Source organism: Staurois parvus, unplaced genomic scaffold (genome assembly GCF_062004578.1).
Source record: "Staurois parvus isolate SC_StPar_1 unplaced genomic scaffold, SC_StPar_1.0 ptg000105l, whole genome shotgun sequence".
Taxonomy (NCBI): domain Eukaryota; kingdom Metazoa; phylum Chordata; class Amphibia; order Anura; family Ranidae; genus Staurois; species Staurois parvus.
The window spans coordinates 6,107,115-6,126,460 of NW_028317901.1; the positions used below are offsets into that span (position 1 = coordinate 6,107,115).

The 19,346-nt window shown below is 40.3% G+C and overlaps 1 protein-coding gene across 7 annotated transcripts in view; it reads right to left on the minus strand.

Moving 5' to 3' along the window:
- Nucleotides 1-19,346, minus strand: part of HERC1 (HECT and RLD domain containing E3 ubiquitin protein ligase family member 1) — a 199,974-nt gene that overhangs the window by 76,666 nt on the left and 103,962 nt on the right. For 5 of the 7 annotated variants that reach the window (XM_089671440.1, XM_089671442.1, XM_089671443.1 and 2 more), the window contains exons 26-36: nt 19,036-19,084; nt 12,922-12,987; nt 12,166-12,428; nt 7,111-7,329; nt 6,910-7,030; nt 6,435-6,672; nt 4,407-4,576; nt 3,919-4,074; nt 3,663-3,769; nt 1,917-2,021; nt 1,652-1,828 (exon numbers count right to left, since the gene is read on the minus strand). In XM_089671440.1, the coding sequence (XP_089527566.1) occupies nt 1,652-1,828; nt 1,917-2,021; nt 3,663-3,769; nt 3,919-4,074; nt 4,407-4,576; nt 6,435-6,672; nt 6,910-7,030; nt 7,111-7,329; nt 12,166-12,428; nt 12,922-12,987; nt 19,036-19,084 (1,671 nt within the window). The remainder of the gene's footprint in view (nt 1-1,651; nt 1,829-1,916; nt 2,022-3,662; nt 3,770-3,918; nt 4,075-4,406; nt 4,577-6,434; nt 6,673-6,909; nt 7,031-7,110; nt 7,330-12,165; nt 12,429-12,921; nt 12,988-19,035; nt 19,085-19,346) is intronic. The other 2 variants (XM_089671445.1, XM_089671444.1) reach the window with 1 other exon arrangement.

Genomic DNA, 19,346 nt, shown 5'->3' on the forward strand with positions numbered 1-19,346 from the left:
ATTGAACTCAGAGTTACTGCATCAGGGGAGAGAAAGAGCACGTGAGGGGGTTTTAATCGGAGAAAGAGCTCACTCCTGTGACGGTGGAGGTAAACAGTAACAACTCTCTGAGCAATGTCCTTAGCAAGGGTGTTACTCAACTGTGGTCAAAGATGCAGGTTGTTTTTATCTACAGAAGGCCCTGATCTGCATAGGCAATTTTTTGGTAAAGGTGAACTTTAATGTTTCAAAGGGAAGCTAAAATTCTTTTTTTGAATATCAATTTTATCAATCTATAGGCAATCAGTGTTTCATTAACAAACTTTTATTATATGATAAATTATCCATAGTGCACTATGAGTTAACTGAAGAGACATCCTGCTTTGAGGCTGAATAGTTAATTTACATGTCCTAATCTGCTTGAACTATTGGGTTTTCTAAACAAGCATTCTATCAAAGAAGCCAAGGGTGTAATCATGAAAAAGAGCCTAACGCTCCACCTGCTGGTTTAAAAGGAGAAAGCACAATAATAATATGCAATAATTCATATTTAGCCAACAAAAATAATGCATTTCCCATGTCATTGATACTAAACAATGGTGTTTGCTTTTTATTTGAAATCTCTGGCTCCATATTTGTTCCAGACGAACCAAGTAGTAAAAAAACTATAAAGATTAAAAAAGAAAAACATTTGCAATACCAGCTGATACATTTCTAGCCTGATAGCTTCCCTTTAAAAAAAAAAAAAATCTGAAAGAAGGATCCATGTATTAATAACAGTGTCAACAGATTGATGCAAAACTTGGTGTGAAGATAACGTCACCAGACACTGAATGGGATAGGGGCAACAGGTGGGTGATTCATGTAGCCAGCATCCTCGGCTGTGTGAAAACCCACTTTAACCATTTCAATACCTGGCACTTTTACTCCCTTCCTGCCCCAGGCCAATTTTCAGCTTTCAGCATTTGAATGACAATTGCACGGTCATGTAACGCTGTACCCAAACTAAATTTGTATCATTTTGTTCACACAACTAGAGACTTATTTTTGTGGTATTTAATCATCACTGGGGTTTTATTTTTTGCTAAATTAAAAAAAAAAAGTGAAGTGATCAATATTTTTTTTTTTTTTTTACACAATATTATTGCTTATAGCAAAGAATTTCTTTGCTATAATAATGCATTTAACTGAATGAAAATCGATTCATTCAGGTTTTTTTGTTGTGATTAGCTGTTTTTTTGTTGTGCCACGGCTAATTACATGACACAGATGGGCTGTGATTGGCCCAGTTTATGCATGTGATCATTGTGACCAATCTCAGCTAGTGACACAATTGTATAAATGGATGGTATGAAAGGAAGCCATCCATTGTTTACAATTGTCATGTGACCTGCTGTGATTCGTCACAGCAGGTCACATGGTACTGGTATGGGCCGGTACATAGATCGGTCATCGGCTGTATCAGAGGTACGACACAAGGACATCATAAGATGCCCACCCGAATCGACGAGAGTCCCACTCAGCCGTCATTTTCCTATTGGCCAGGCGGGAACAAGTTAAAGAAGCCCAACAATCCACAATCAAGTCAAACCCTTTCATAAACTGCTACAAACAATAAAGTAGCAATGAACTATAGAAAGACCCTTCAGGAATCCCAGGACCAATTATATACCTTCCACTGATAGCAGCCTGATGTTACTCCTGTTGATGCCAAGCCATAACCTTTGCCACCACTCCCATGAGTCAGAATCTGGCCATTTTCCACAAGGCAACATTGGGCTTTCTCTGGATCAAAGGAGACTTCTTGGATAGGTAGGTCTTCCTCCTCCTCCTCAAGCTCACCCTGCTTCTGCAATAAAGAAACTCACTGATTACCTCTGCCAAATGCAAAATAGACTTATCAGGCTTTTTGTCCTTGAAAGGTCATGTTGGATTACCTGAAGTTTTGCCTCTTGCTCTTTTTCTTGATGAAAATGTTTAGCTTGAGCAATGGGCGTTTCCCACATACAGTCTGAGAGGAGAGAGAAAAGTCTTTCTACCACCTGTAGGATAAAAGGGAAGAGTTATCCTTGTGGTCCTACATTTCCTAAAGATCTCACTGCTTTTCAAAACAAAAATTATTCTCCAAGGTGTTTGAAAGTGTAAGAAATAGTAATACTATGACAGACAAATCAAGATCTTGGGAGTACTTTGGCCATTTGCTCTTTTGCCTTTATGTTTGTATTTTATGTAGCAAAAATGGTTGTTACAAACGGAAACCACAAACAAGCCTGAAAACTAGGCCAAAGTAGTAGAAAAAAAAATAACAGGTTGACATATACTGACAGCTATTTTTTATCATTTCTGTGAGTTTATTTTTCTGCCCTTGTATTAAACTGACACCCAAAGTGCAGAAAATCACATGCTTTAGAAATAAAATGACAAATAGGCAGCAAAAGATCATATTAAACTCCTGAAAGCCAGGAAAAGGTGACTCAACAAAAGGTCACCATCCAAATCTCTCTTGTACAATAATAAAAAAAAAAAAAAAAAAAAAAAAATCGATTATTTTATCAATGGTGGTAAAAATGAAACCGGGAAAATTGAAATTTCATCTCTTTATGCCACACTGCAGCAGGGGAACTCAGAATCTGCTTGAGCTGCAAGTAGCATCAAGGAAAATGTTTAGTCTTTTTTCTTATGACATCAAGAAATACAAAAACATTTAAAAATAATGCGGACCTATGGCTGAACTATAACTTCCTCCCAGGGACACTAAGTCACTGGTCACACCGATGCGATTCAAAATCGCTCGATTTGTGTGCAATTTCAATGCGATTTCAGGCACAATTTCTAAAGACTTTATTGCTACTTGTGAAGATTTTCAATGATTTCTTGCAATTTGCAGTGTGATTTCCATTATAGTAATGCAAGAACTATATAAATCGCACTTCAGCAAAATCGCACATTAAGACACTGACATTCAAATATATTAGATGCAATTTCAATTTGTAAATTGCACCAGTATGACCAGACACTAAGCCAAGTCTGAAAACTGATGTCTGATGAGTGAGGTACAGCCCATGGGTGAATAGCATGTTTTTCCTCATCATCCAACCTCAAACAGGCTGAGAATAAACACCATGTTCTAACTTTTAACTTTGTCTTGTATGGGCAAAGTGACATTGTCTCTTTAAAGTGGAACGTTCGTCAGAAAATGAAGTCCTGCTAGATCACTTCATGCTGGCCCCTTTTGTGTATAAAACATTAAAGATAAGTGGTTATACTGTTTAAAATTTAGTAATACATGGTCTCACCCTGCTCTGCAGAAGCTCAGTTGCTCTCTATTTTTCAGGACTGTTCTGAAAACGTAGAGGCTGGTCTGCTGACAGCCTAAAGATTTATTGCTGCTCAGGGGCTCTGGGCTTCGGCAAAATGGCAGCCTCCAGCAACAAGAAACAGGAACACACTCATTTTGGTAGCATAATTAATAATGTGGAATGCATGTTCCTTGCTAAAGAACATAATATTTTATTAAGTTGTTATGGATAAAGTTCCACTTTAACAAATGGGTTGAAAGGGAAAAAAATAAAAAGCATTGGCATCAAAAACTTACAACTGAATTAATTGATAAAGTGACCCCTTAGTTTTCAGGATTTCAAATGTTATTACATTCCCAATTATTATGAATCTAAGTATCACACCTGTGCCATTTGGTCATCTTCCACACTAGATTCACAAGCGGGTAATACAGCTTCTAGCACATGCAGGGCGAGGAGCCTGGTCCTGAGATTCCCTACAAGTGGAACACCTGTGCAAAAACATCAGCTGTCATAAGATGTGTGAATTACTTCAATTTCAACAGAGGTAAAAATCTTGAAGGACCAGTTTGTTGGAATTAGACAACATTATTATAGTCTACTAGCTTCATATGCACAAGTTGATCTGATGTTAGATTACCTGAGCTGCACTTTTGAGAGGCAATATTCAGCAACACCTCTGTCCATTTGGGAGATGCCATCTTTGACTGGATAGCCTTGGAAGACACCACTCTACGAAGGAAGACCAAAAAGTCTCCAAGATGAAGCTCAGCTGTGCGCTGTTTCCTAAGGGTAGCTGTAAAGAGTAGAAAAAAATACATTTAGATGGTGTGATGTCACTTTCCTCTTAACTAGTGGTATATTCCTGTTGCTGTTGAAGTGATGCTAATGTGAGGGAAAAAAAACAAAAAAAAAAAAAAAAACACTGTACACAAAGATTAGCCTTTTAGTGGAAGGACTATAGAACCTACAACAGCAACCACAGACAAATTCCAGACTGCTAGTGGCTCATGAACACATAACACCACATACATCACACCTGGAATTACTCATCTCATTCAGTCTATAGAAAGCATTTTATGTCAATTAAACATACTAAACCAAGTGAAGTTATTTTGGTAATCATACCTCTGTAGTCTTTTCTTTCACTTTCTCCAATAAGATCTGCCTTCCTGTCTTCTTCCTCTTCTCCAAAGGATGGCATAACCCCAGCCTGAGACAAAAGGTTTTTCAGCTGGCTACAAAGTAAGTCAAGCAATGACTGGACTACTTTAGGGCTTAACTTATCCGCATATGTCCTAAACAAGAAAAACAAAAACAGAATAGTCAATAAGCTGCAACATAAACTTTACATACTTAGAAATCTACAAAAACAAAAAGGGATGTGTGTTGAATATTACAAAGAAAAGTATAAGTGTACTCATTTTAATTTTGCTGTAATTCATTGCAAAAAAAACCCAGAATTTTTAGTGAATGGCAAATCTTCCGGCGATAGCGTCAGTAAAGAACTAAATAAATATAGGTAACAATAACTTTCACTAACATTTTAATTTAAATATTAAAAATAATATGATCAGTATGCCCACTGACGTGGAACAAATGTGTACATTTTATGCTTTAACACTTGGCATACAAAGTGAGGGAGTGAAGTATGGAAACAGGTGAGTATTTCTCTGCCCTGTATAGCAATTCCATCAGGATTGCTAGTATGCTATTGCCCTAGAACAGGGGTCTTCAAAACTATATATACACAAAAGGGCCAGTTTACGGTCCATCAGACTTTAGGGGGGACGGACTGTGGACATTGGGAGTAGAAAGTGTCCCAGTATCAGTGGGAGCAAACAATGCCCCCCTTTTGGTGCTAAACTGTGCCCCATCATTGTGTCATTGGGGAATCGTGCACCATCGCTGGTGTCATTGGGAGGACTTGTACCCTGTCATTGGTGTTATTGGGCCCAATTGTTGGAGCAATTGGGTGGAACTGTGCCCCATCGTTGGTGTTATTGGGAGGAATTGCACCCCATCACTGGTGTCATTGGGATGAATTGCACCCCATCACTGGTGTCATTGGAATGAATTGCACCCCATCACTGGTGTCATTGGGATGAATTGCACCCCATCACTGGTGTCATTGGGATGAATTGCACCCCATCACTGGTGTCATTGGGATGAAGTAGCGCTCCAAGGACCAGGTAAAAGTAAGCAAAGGGCTGCATCTGGCCCCCGGACCACTGCCCAGAGAAGATTACAAATAAAGTTAATCAGGTTTCATAAATAGGAAAAGCAGCAGGTTCACTTCACCATAAGCTGGTTGAATTTACAAGCCACATTACTTCCTATCTACCCTGAGATGCCACCAGTTCACCCAGTATCACTGTGAGTCTGAAATTTGCACAAGGCTATTCATGTCTGCCATTCTCACAAAAGGCTGCACATAACTTAGAGTGTTATATTGTGGCTAATGCAGTGTGGAAAATGAGCAGTAATAAATGACTATACATTTATTTAAGCCCTAAGTTAAAGTGTTACTAAACCCAGGACCATACATTAACTATATCTGGTCTCCCACAGTACACAGAACGTGGAAATGCAATTATTTTAGTTAATACCTTTTTTCATCAGCAGTTAGAGCAGTCTTGTGACTTCTATCAGTGTCCAGCACCGCACTGAGTAAAGATTGTAGGAGGAGTTTTCATTCTCCTCTGATTGCCCTATGAGGTTGCATAACTCGTGACCCTCTGTCTGGAAAGCGCTGATTGGCCCTGTGCTGATCACATGCACTCTCCCAACAGATGGATTGGGGACAGCAGAAGGGGAGGATCAGAGAAGTCAGCATCAAACAGCTTTTCAAAGATCCTTTTTGCACAATGCGGAGGATTAATCCCTTAGGTTCCACAGTGAGTATAACAAGCATGCTTTACTGCATATACAGACTGATTTTACTGTAGTGGGTTTAGTAACACTTTAACATTGTGTACATTTACAGTATGTGTACTGTGAGGTCTTACAATAAAGTCTTTGCGGTTTCTCAATTATGTAGTAAAACAAATACTACATAAGGGCTGTCAAATATACGGTTGACACAAGAATAAAACATTTTATAGTACTTTTCAGTAGAATCTTTTGAATAAATAAAACATTTTGTGAGATACTCACCCTGTAGTAATTGCAAGGATCTGTAGCAGTCGGGTGCTGGCTACTTTTAGTGCAGTGCTCAACTGGGAAACTCCAGACTTGGGTAGCAGCTGAAGTGGTTGTCCCAACATAGTCTCAGTACCACATAACTGGGAAAGAACACTAAGTAGACCTGTAGAAATTGCTAGAGACACATCTACAGGCTGGTATCGTACGCTGAGGGCAAAGACCGTCACTAATAGTAGACGCTGCTGTGCCTCTGAAATGAGAAAAGATTTATTGCAGAACTGAAACGAGTAAAACCAATAGACCACTCAGTTATGTCACCAGCAAATTAGGAATTTAATAACCACAAAGAAAAGAAAGTTCTCTCCAAACACAGAGCAACGCTTACTGGTGTCTACTGAAAAAAAAAAAAAAAATCATGTATAAAGAATTCACCCCTCTCTCTGTACTACTGCAGAGTAAGTCCCAGCGAGGCGGCTAATGTACTCACCCACATGGTGCTTGTTGGCTTGCAGAGCACGGTCTAGGGTAGCAGACAGCTGTTGGTAGATTTTGTGCACTGCTTTTTGGATCTCAGTCTGAATATTTCTCTTTGATGCACGTATTCCATCCTAATAACAAATATAAAAATGTATTTATTGTTACAAAAACATACCAACACACTGTGCTTAGCCATTTTCACTGGTTTTACCTGATAGTGATGCAGATGGACACATTCACCTTTGGAGCCTGTATGACCCACTGTACCCAGCCCAAAGCATCCAGCAAGAAACTGCAATCTAACAGAAGTGAGGAGGGAGGAGGACTGAAAAGTGGCAGATGACTGGCGGCTGCCTAGTGTTTGAGCATTTCCCTTCTCCTCCATCCCAGACAACAGGACAAGGATTTGGTGCAAAGCTTCCAAACGCAGCTAAACGGAAAACAGAAAATGTTTTAGATAAACACATAAGATTACACTGTTCAACAAATTTTTATTTTTTGCCAGTTTTGGAAACAAAAGGATCCATTTCTTAATGAATTTCACATTCTGAGTTCAAATATAACAATGAAATTTGTCAATTGGCTCTAGTTTTTCTGTAAACGGAAAGTTTTCTACTATAGGCGTAATGACTACATAATGCACAATAATTATATAGATAGATGTCTTTCCACAAATATAAAGCAAGTGATATTGACTACATAACAAAGCCTAAATGGCATAATATATTGCATAGGATTACCAAGAAAAATTATAGCCATAAGCTAAGTTGAATCATTTTAATACTTAGGATTCTCACTAGTTTTGTCTTCAGTTTGTGTCGGTTTTGCTTCTCTTGGCTTTTCTCTTGTATTCGAGGAAAGGGCTATCTCTTACAACTGCACGTGACTACACGCTTCAGGTTCTTCCTCACTTGACTCAACCACGAAGGATTCTGGTGCTTTAGGAATTGGTAGCCCCTCTCCATGAGGAACTGGACGTATTGCCGATGGAATATTTGGATAGTGCACAGATAACTTTTTCTTCTTATTTAGCCCTTTTACAATTGGAGGCACCATACAAAAGTAACAATTACTAACATGATCTGTTGGCTCTCTCCAAATCATTGGCACAGCGAAAGGCATAGATGCCTTTTTTCCATTCAACCATTGCTCCAGTGCCGTCCCACAAGAATTGCAGCATATATGTGGTGCCCAGCTCTTGTCCTGGTCTCCTATCTTGCAGCCAAAATACAAGTTGTAGGCTTTCTTAATCATTCCTGTTATCCTCCTTTTTTGTGAGATAAAAGTTATTTCACCGCAGATATAGCAGAAATTATCTGCTTTATTCACACAAGTTCGAGGCATTACTGAGTAGCCTATATAAGCATAAAACGAAATGTAAAGACGCTGTCGAACTACAATCAGCTACAGATACTGCAGCTTTTATGCAGTGAAGTGATGCAATTAAAGGCTAATATTGCATCATCTCAGTATACATGCAATTTTCTATTGGTCACCAGTATCAATTGCGCAATATGCAGCTGAAGTTGCATCATAATTTTGAATGGCTTACGTCATTAGATGGGTGAATATATCATGGAAACTAGAGCCAATCAACATTTTTTAGGGTCATTTTCGTTTTCAGCACCCCAAAATTATGTAAGATTAGCTAATTTTATGCCCAAAACATTTTACCTGTTGAACAGTGTTATTTGCATAACGTTGATTTCTTATCAATGTTTGTTGAAGTGGAACTCCGAGCACAGAGGTTTTGAAAGTTCTGATGAATAAGGAACTCTTACCCTGCTCAGCTTTAATCAATGCTTAGACTTGCAGAACTTGTCAGAAAGAAATTTTAAATTTCTGTGAAGCAATCCAAGACCAGCAGCTTCCACATCCAAGCTGTCCGGAAGTACATCAGGAGCTTTACTACTCACCAGGAAAAAATAATTTATATTTATTTTATTTATTTCAGGTACTTATATAGCGCCGTCAATTTACGCAGCGCTTTAGATATATATTGTACATTCACATCAGACCCGAACCCTCAAGGGGCGTACAATCTAAGGTCCCTAACTTACAATCATACATACACATACTAGAACCAATTTAGACAGGAGCCAGTTCACCTATTAGCATGTCTTTGGCGTGTGGGAGGAAACTGGAGTACCCGGAGGAAACCCATGGAGGAACAGGGAGAACATGCAAACGCCAGGCAGGTTGTGCAGTGGTTGGGATTCGAACCAACGACCCCAGTACTGCCAGGCGGAAGTGCTAACCATTTAACCACTGTGTTGCACTATATTAAATTACTATGAAACGATTTGCCCATTTATTACAACTGAGCAGAGGTGACATTTCTTTACACACCAGAAGTTACAAAGAACTATGTGCCAGGAGCTCCACTTTCACATTCAAATACATTGTTCTGTATAGAATTTTTACTTATATATGTTCATGGGGTCAGTCATATTTGCAGATTATATATGCAGGCTCTGCTACCTGCAGTCCTGCACTTTAACGGAGCTTTCTGAACGCTCACGATGAAGGTATATGAGTCGGCCAACCCACTGAAAACAATGCAAAGCCTACATGGCAAAATTCTTACCTATACTGCTGAGAGAGAAACAAAGACAGTGGAAGGCACACACACCGACAGAGAGAGAGGGAAAGAAAGAAATGGCCCCATACATCTCCCTCTACTGAACAAATCTTGTAAAAAAAATCATATAAAAATGATTTACAGTAAAGCACTAACAACTCAAAATATGTATTCACTGAAACAGGGACGGACTGACAACTCATGGGGCCCCCCAGGCAATAGGGGATCATGGGGCCCGTGTCCTTGCCCAAATTCAAAAAAGCCTATGAAAAAGGTACCAGGGGCATCTCATGTGGCCCCCTACTGACCTCGGGCCCTCGGGCAGTGCCCGAGTTTCCAAATGGTCAGTCCGCCCCTGCACTGAAAACATATTTATGCTCTCTCTTTAAGAGCTACCATTCACAAACATAAGCGTGTCTTGACAAAACAAAAAACAACAACGCACAAAACACTCCCTGAAAAAGGAATGAACACTGAATCATAAATCATTAACTGCATTCAAATCTACCTTGGAAGTTTGAATTAGATTGATGACAGCACAGAGAAAAAAGTAGCACACCACACACACTTTATGATGTAGACACATCTGTCCTCCATTTATAAAAATCTGAGTGTGGTGGAATACAGACAACTAGACTAGATCAGCTGCATTGTTTGCTGGATGGCATTATTAGTGCAAGTTTCACCTGTTGCCTATAGAAGCACTTTCATATTTTGGGCTTGCATGCACTACTAGAGTAACGGTAGCCCATAGCTCATCATTTGCTACAGACATTTCCATTTTTCTTGAGCTACATTAAGAATAAAATAGCTTCGAACTCAATGAGGGGATAACATAATACATAGAACTTACAGGCAGTTTCTGTTATGATATAATATCTAACTTTTTAGCAATTCTGTTCCAACATACTGAAATACTAAAGAAATGTATTCACCTTCCTCCACCCTTAGTGTTTCTTTTCTATTTTGTTACATCACAACCTAGAATTCAAATGGATTTTTTGGGGTTATGCATCATGTGATGTACACAATGTGCCTACAACTCTGAAGGTGAAAACATGTTTGTTGTCACACACACACAATAACTAGGACAGAAATTTTGAGTGTGCATCAGTATTCAAAGTCATTACTTTTAGCACCACCATTTTCTGAAATTACAGCTACAGTTCTCCTGGGGTATATCTCAATTAGCTTAGCACATCTAGACACTGGTATTTTTACCTCTTCTTTAAGGCAAAACTGCTCAAAGCTCAAATTAGTTGGGCTGCATTGGTCTACAGCAAACTTCAAATCATTCCACAGATTCCCGATTCGATTTAAATTTGGCCTTGACTAGGTCATTCCAAGACATTTCAGTGTTTCTCCTTAAACCAATCCAGTGTAGCTTTAGCAGTATGTTTTGGGTCATTGTCCTGCTGGAAGGTAAACCTTCATCCCAGTCCCAAATCTCTGGCAAACTCATATAGGTTTTTTTTCAAGAACTGCCTTGTATTTAGCGCCATCCATCTTTAAATCTTGTCCAGTTTATCAATACATGGAAATGAAAAGCATCCCAATTGCATAATGCTGTCACCACCATTCTTCAGTGTGGGGATGTTGTGCTCAGGGTGATGCTACGTGCTGCTGGGTGTCTGCCACACATAGGAGTTCATTTACTAAAGCAGGAGAGTGCAAAATCTGGTGCAGCTCTGCATAGAAACCAATCAGCTTTCAGGATTCCAGCTTAATTGAGCAAGCTGAAGTTAGATGATGAATGGCTAAAATGCACAGCTAGGCCAGATTTTGCACTCTCCAGTTTTAGTAAATCAACCCCACAGTGTTTTTAGGATGGCCAAAAAGTTAAATTTTACTCTGATCTGACCAGAGAACCTTTTTCCTTTTTTACTGGTCACTCTTTAACAAAGCCCCGCTCTGTGGAGTATACAGCTTAAAGTGGTCCAATGGACAGATACTCCATCTCCCCTGTGAATCTTTATAGCTCCTTCTGTGTTACCTTTGGTGTTTTTGTTACATCTCTGAATAATATCCTTCTTGCCTGGTCTGTGGGTTGTCCTCTAGTCAGGTTTGTAGTGGTGCCATATTCTATTTTGTTATAATGGATCTAATGGTGCGTCATGGGTTGTTCAAAGTTTGGGATAAATTTTATAACCTAATCTTGATCTATACTTCCCCACATTTTCTCTCTGACTTGCTCACTGGTCTTCATGTTGCTGCTTAGTGGTGTTGCAGACTCAGGGGCCTGTTCAAAACAAATGTATTGTATTCATAGTGGCATTATGTGACAGATCATGACAGACAATTTGATTGCACACAGGTGGACCTTATGCAATCATCTAACTGGGACTTCTAAATTAAATTGATATGACCACATTTTATTTAAAATGGTTCATAGAAAAGGGGGTGAATACTTATGCACTCAAGGATTTTTTTTTATTTATTGTATTTTGTATTGTCTGTGTCTACAGTAATTAAAAAAAAAATTTTTACCTTCAATTTCATGGGCTTGTTGTGTACATTGCATGGTACAAAGCCCAGAAAAAAATAGATTTAATTCCTGACTCAAATACAACAAAAAAGGATGAATACCAAGGAAATTGAATACGTTTGTAAAGCACTTTATATTTGTTTCTCCGTATTTACAGTTTGTACCTAGAAGATATTAAAGGTTTGCAGTAAATAAAATACCTCAGCACGTTGCTGTTGTTGTTCCATTGCAATGATACAGGCCTGGGGAGAGCTAGACATGCCTTCTTCAGGCTCTTTAAAGCCAGGAGCATTACCTACATCCCCACTTACGAAGCTCAGTACATTGTCTATCAGCGTGTGTACACCAAGTGTTTTGCTGCTTTCTGAATCTGGATCAAAGGCACAAGTGGAACCACACAACCAATCCCGACTGTGCTTTAGGCGGGCCCAGGAATCACTGACTGGGGGTTCCGATGGGGACACTGTAGAGAAAAGAAATGACATTCAGGAAGGCCTAATACTTTAGCACCGGTACAATTTTTTCCCCATGAAGCCATATTGTTAAGTGAGTATGCTTTAAGTATAATGATGTAGAGTATGTCTACGGGAGGTTAGCCTAAATCACACTGAAAAATTCTGCTCAAATTTAACTGCAGAGAAATCAAAGGCAAGGAAACAAGTTAAATAATCTGGTTAAATGTTTATCTGATTTTAACAAATCAACAGTACATACTCATCATTATTACACTGCACATCACTTTCACTTACTGCAGATAATAATGTGAAATTAACTGCTCAGCTATTTCAGCGCTGATGTTTTCCAGGCATGTGCCTATGAAGCAGATGATAAAATGGATGCCCTTTGTTGCAGGCCAAAGCATAGTGAGCTCATACAATGAATACATTACATTGTAATATGAAAGACAATAGCCAGCTGGAAAGAAGCAAGTAAACAAGGAGAAAAGGGGAACATGCCATTAAGTACTTGCTTGGCGATCTTCTTTTTCCTGGGGCTCAAGAGGCCAAGAGGGGACAAGTGGACTAATAGCCAGGTATCAGCAGAGAAAACGAAAGGATTTTATAATGGAGACACAAAGAGGAAAGGGAAGGGAAGTTGGGCTTACTCCTAATAGCTGCTAATCATGTGATACATGTATGTATTATTTGTGCTAAGATATCGCTCTAGCAGTAGAGAAAATGGGATTTTGTACTTACCGTAAAATCCATTTCTTAGGATTAGGCAAGTCCTTTGAGGGACACAGAATTCAGAAACCATCAGGTTATACAGCGGCCTACAGGAGGATTGGACACTGGCAAACAAAACAAATTGTGGGCCAGCCCCGAATAACCCCTCCTACTCCTAGAAATCCTCAGTTTTGCTTTAGAGCAGTACCAAGAGCATAATCAGAAACTCTGAGGGGTGGGACCTGTGTCCCAGCAATCAACTCCAAGGATTTTTTGGGCAATTCCATTTTCTGTCTCGCCCAATGAGGCACCGGACATCCAAAAGCAGTCCAAATGAGGGGTGGACAAAGCATTAATAGGCCTATAAACACCAACAGAACTGGGGACTGCCTGCAGCTCAAAGAGCCATCTGAAAGACCTTGCACTTGAATCCGACAAATGATACATTCACTTCTTAAAACTTAGAAATAATGTGAACAGAAGACCAGGAGACAGCCTTGCAATTCTGGGAAACAAACACTTAAAGTGGTAAAGCATGCTAGTTATACTCACTGTGGAACCTAAGGAGTTAATCCTCTACATTATGTAAAAAGCATGTTTGATCCTGTCTTCTTTGATCCTCCCCTGCTACTGTCCCCAATCCATCTGATGATAGAACAGAGCCTTGGAGACAAGCTGCACATGCTCAGTTTGGTGTGCATTGCTAGAGAGTTTTTTTCCTTTGGGAGAGTGCATGTGATCAGCACAGGGCCAAGCAGCGATGTCCAGAGGGTCAGGGGTTATGCAGCCTCATAGGACAATCAGGGGAGAAAGAAAACTCTTCTTACAAGCTTTAGCCAGTGCTCTTCTGGACACTGATAGAAGTCACAAGACTGCTATATACTGCTGATGAGAAAAGGTATTTAGCAGTTTAGATTCACAAAAATAATTGCATTTCCATGTTCTGTGTACTGTGGGAGATAAGGCACAGTAAATGCAGGGTCCTGGGTTTAGTAACACTCTAAAGCTGAAAAAGCCAAATAAGCACTCACAGATCTAGAGTGAGCTTGACAGGAATGAGACGAATCCAAGCCTAACTTCAGGTTACTTGACACTTTATATAGTTCATTTGGACCAAGCTGGTCCCAGCTATTTGCTTCATTAACAGATGCACCTGCTGGGAGCACTGCATAAATTGGATGTAGTATCAGCTACATACTGTATACAGCACTAAGACAGGGATTACCCATCCCACTTCCAGAACAAAATCAAGTCGAACTGAGCACTGCTCAGCCATTCATAGGAAGGCCTATATTTCCTCAATAAGAGGGCTTCTTCCAATTTGTTGAGGTGGAGATGGTGATGCCATCTGCCTGCCTCTCCATTTCAGCCTATTACAGGAAGTACTGTGTTCACTGATTAAAGTGTTACTAAACCCAGGACCCTGCATTCACAATATCTGGTCTCCCACAGTACACAGAACATGGAAGTGCAATTATATTAGTAAATATATACTACTAAATACCTTTTCTCATCAGAATTTAGAGAAGTCTTGTGACGTCTATCAGCACCCAACCGAGCACATGTTAAAGCGTGTAGGAGGAGTTTTCATTCTGCTCTAGGAGGATGCAGGACCCCGGGATTGGGGACAGTAGAACGGGAGGATCAGAGAAGAGAGGATCAAACATGCTTTTTACATAATTCAGAGGATTAACTCCTTAGGTTCCACAGTGAGTACGAGAAGTACTGATTGGCCCTGTGCTGATCACATGCACTCTCCCAAAAAAAATTAAAAACCTCTCTAACGATACACACTAAACTGAGCATGTGCAGAGTGACTCCACATGATTTGTCTTATCATGAGATAAGAGGAGGACACTGGAAGAAGGGGAGGATCAGAGAAGTCAGGATCAAACAGCGGTTTTACACAATGCAGAAGATTAACCCCTTCCATAGGGAGTATAACAAGCATGCTTTACTGCATATACAGACTGATTTTATGGTTTTATGTTTAGTAACACTTCAAATAAAAAGCTTCCTGTGAATGGCTGAGCAGTACTCAGCCCGGCTCAATCTCGTTTCAGGAGCAGAACGGGAAGTTCCTGTACCACTGCAAAAACACTGTGCATATTGTATCTGATGTGACATACAGTGCTTGCAGCGGGCACATCTATTACTGAAGCTAGGGCCACCTTGGTCCAAATGAACTATTTAAAGTCAAAAGAAACCGACAGTTAGGCTTTAAGAACATAGGCCTGAATGATGGTCTGTCAGAGCTGCAAAGAAATGGTGGAACCAGAAAGAGATCTCGTCTTATGAGGACCTTTAGAAATGACAGAGTCACTCTTTCTAATGGAAGCAGTGGCTGTGAGATAAATGCATGAGAGTGCACTGGGGAGCCACATGGGAGGCACCCTGCAAAAAAGATTTTTTAAAGAATGGAAAGGAAGTAATCTCTGAAACAAAATCACATGCACAGAGACCCAATGCTTGATGGTGCTAAGGGCAAAATGCTTGTACAGACGCATCTACAAAAAGGCCAGGTGTATTCCATAACCTTGCAGGAAGTAGACATGCTAGGTCAGCATCATGAGATGACTGATTTAGACCTGCCTCTGTCCCACAGGACCTGGGCTTTAACAGCCATGCTGTTAAGGCCAGGAAGTATGAAGCAGGATAATAAAATGGATTCTTTAAACAGGAGATCCAAATGATCTGGAAAAGTCCATGAAATATCTGCCAGGAGTCTCATTAGGTCGGAGGACCACATCCACCTTGGCCAGTCCACAGCTATTGAGGATCACTGGAATGCCCTCAATCCCAATGCTGAGAATCAGATGAGGTAGGAGTTTTAGAAAAGGAAAGGCACAGATCAGGGTGTACGGATCCCTCAAAGCCACCAAAGAATTCCACTGCTTCTCCTAGAGGATCCCTGTAAAATCGGATGCATCCTTTTGGTTTGGAAAATGAACAGGCTGGAATAAAATCTCTGGAACTGATCTGTCACAGGAACTGGGGCATGGGCACACTGCTACAGAAGCCCCAGCAGGGCAGTATGGAGATATGCTAATGTGCGTAATGAAAGGTTGAAAGCAGGGAGGGGATAAGAAAACGTATAGCTTGGAGGCTCTGAAAATCACCTCCCAAACTCAAGAATTTGAGATACAGGTTGTCCAAATGCCACAAAAGCTTAGAGATGATCCCCCACTTTGAAAAGTGGGAGCACTCCCTCATATTGAGGAAGGTTTTCTGATGGTTTGGGAAACTTGGAAGTCCAGCGTTTGCGGGCAGACTGGGTGCCAGAAATTGTTTTGGCTTTGGAAGTGAAAGCCTGGGAGAAACAAAAATACTGTTTTGGCCTCTAAAGAGCAGCCAGTCTTTCTAGATGCATCCAGAGTGGCCCCAAAGAGACGCTGATCCTCAAAAGGTATGCAGAGTAAATGTGCTGAAGGTAGACTCCGCAGACCAACACTTTAGGCAAGATGGCCTCCTTATGTTTACGGACAGGAGACTGGTAATGTAGATGAGGGGTGGGAATTCTAACAACCCATTGACAATGTAATTCAAGGCTGAGGGCAAGAGTTCCAAATGTTCCATAACAAAAGGGATACACCGCAATAGAGATCAGGTCTCTTACAACAGTCAGGCCATTTCCAACCCTTATGTGGTCATGGTTATGATAAGCAGTGCTATTAGGAAGATAAAATCCTGCATGATTGCAATGACATCCTTCCAGGAAAAAACAGAGGAACAGGACAAGCCTGACAGAGCTAAGGAAGATTTATGATAATGGCAGACTATAGCAGAGGGCAAAATTCCAAGTTATCAGTGTCAGGCACCTCAAGGGCAACACTGCAGGCAGCTCTTGAATAATTAGTGGAGTGCGAGCTAGAGGCTGTGGGATTGTGCCATGTGTCTAGAATTATATACTGGTTTGCACCACAAAGCAGAAGGCAACGTGCACAGGGTAAAGGGTAGGACTCTGGTACTCACAAACACAATTGCTTGGATGCAGGTGTAGGGACAGGCATCTGAAGTAACCAAGTCACTGTAGGTGGGCAGTAGAGACAAACTAAGAGTTACGTGTCTTTTTCAGTAGGAACAGCAGCAGGAATGTGTTTGCTCAATGATGAATAGTGGGAAAGAGATTGCAGACTGCAAGCATGTGGCACTCCACCCAACTGAGAACGTCAAAACTCAAACTCTCGGCATTAAAGTTCTCCACAGTGATGCCAGCAGAAAGCGGGAATTTTAACAGTGTCCAGCAGTGCCAGTAACGAGGAAGCACCGAGTGCTTGGCCTGAACGGCCTACTTATTAAGTGAGTATTTAATGACAGGGTAACTCTAAAGCAATGCCATATCTATGGACCCTGAAGGAATGCTGCGGCTAACTTAACTAATACATGCAGATCTGAAAAGCACCAAAATGCAGAGCCCAAAAGTCACATTCGAGGCTAGCCCCACACGTCTAATCTAGAAGTGTCTGAGTACGGTCTCCAAAGCCAGGCTGAGGAAACATTGATCCAGATAGCTGCTCAGTAGTGATGGAGCTGTAATCTAGTGGAGAAAAGACGTTCGTCCTCCTAGGATACTAGCAAATAACGAAGACATGCTGAGAGTAGGAAGAGCTATACTAGGGCTGGAGTCTGAATTCCTATGACCCTCAACAGACACAAAAGAAAAGGTAATTTTGTTTGCATACCATCTTTGCTGTCCTTCCTTTTATCTAATAATGTCAGAGAGTATGATCCACCCAAAGCATTAATGTGGAATCAGAGTAAGCACACAGCCACCTATCAAACAGTCAGATTCCAGCCATAAATCTGACAGTCATGAGTTTTGCCAAGAGGCAAAAACCCCCCGAAAAAAACCAAAAAAAAAAACCACCCCAGCACTACAGAAGAGAGAAGCTGCCACTCCTTTTAGCTGCTGTGTGCTCCTGCAAACTCCCAAAACGAGAAGCACTGGGAGTTCACCAGATGCTCTGCCTGAAGCTTAGGTCTTTAGCAAACAATATACACTTTCTTTAAAGAAAACCTGTTACAAACCTGGGAAATCAAGAGAGGATATATGATAACAATGCATAAGGAGAATAAGTCATTAAAAAAGAAAACTGCAAATGGAAATGATCAGACTTGGAAAAAAAATAACTGAAGATCTATGCAAATTCTGACTATTCTTGTACAAACACAAGACCCTGCTAGTAACTATAGATCTGGATAATCTGACTGTTTTGACATGCAGTTTCCACTGATGGTACCTCTACTTATGCATGTTTGCATCATATGCTGACCTGCCCAGGTTTGTGATAGGTTTCCTGTAAAACACTCCTACTCTGCACCAGATGGCCATTTTGACTGATTTCACTGAAAAAGGCCAAGATATTAAAAATAATTCTGTTTTGTATTAAAAAAAAAAAAAAAAATCTTTAAAAACATTTTTGTATTTAAAAGACTTAAAAGGATCATCAGACCTGAATTTAATTTATTATAAATAGGAGAAATATTTCTCTACAATAACCAGCTTCCTCTTGTAGAGGTATACTATTAAAAAGGTTGGAAGGCCTCTTTTAACCCCTTCCCGCCTACCTTGGCATCCCTTTAAACAATCTGGAACGCTGGTCGGAGGAAAGGATCGGCAACCACAAGATTAGATGCCGGCCCTGCTCGGTCTTTGTGCTGGAAGCGTGCACTGAGTGTGCTCCCAGCACATAAACATAGGCCACCCAGTGATGCATATGTATGGCGGTTATAAAGGGGTTAAAGTGCCTGATCTATTTTCAGAGACATTTGTAAAACATACTGCTTAGATCAGGAAAATAAATGCAGCCATTACAGCTATCACTGAACATCATGCACGGGTATAAAACAAGGAAAATGTACAATACTATTATTTCTACAGGGTACGAATTAAAGAAGGCTCACCTCTTTTCCGGTGAGATGCAAGGTCTGAGTCTGTGTTCTGTCTTCCACTCTAAAAGATATTTTACAAAGTTTTAAGATATTAATAATGTGAAATTATTATTATTATTACAATGTGGTATTATTCTGATGACAAACATGCATTTTTTGTTAGTAGAAAAAAATTCCCACAACATAAGTGTCCCAGATTCACCCACGTGTACTGTAAAACTGCAATTAAGACTGCAAAAATAGAAATTGTGAATCCTTCAAAGTACCCAGTGTACTTCTGTAAAGGTCAACTAATGGCAAGGTTCACACTTGTGTGCATACAA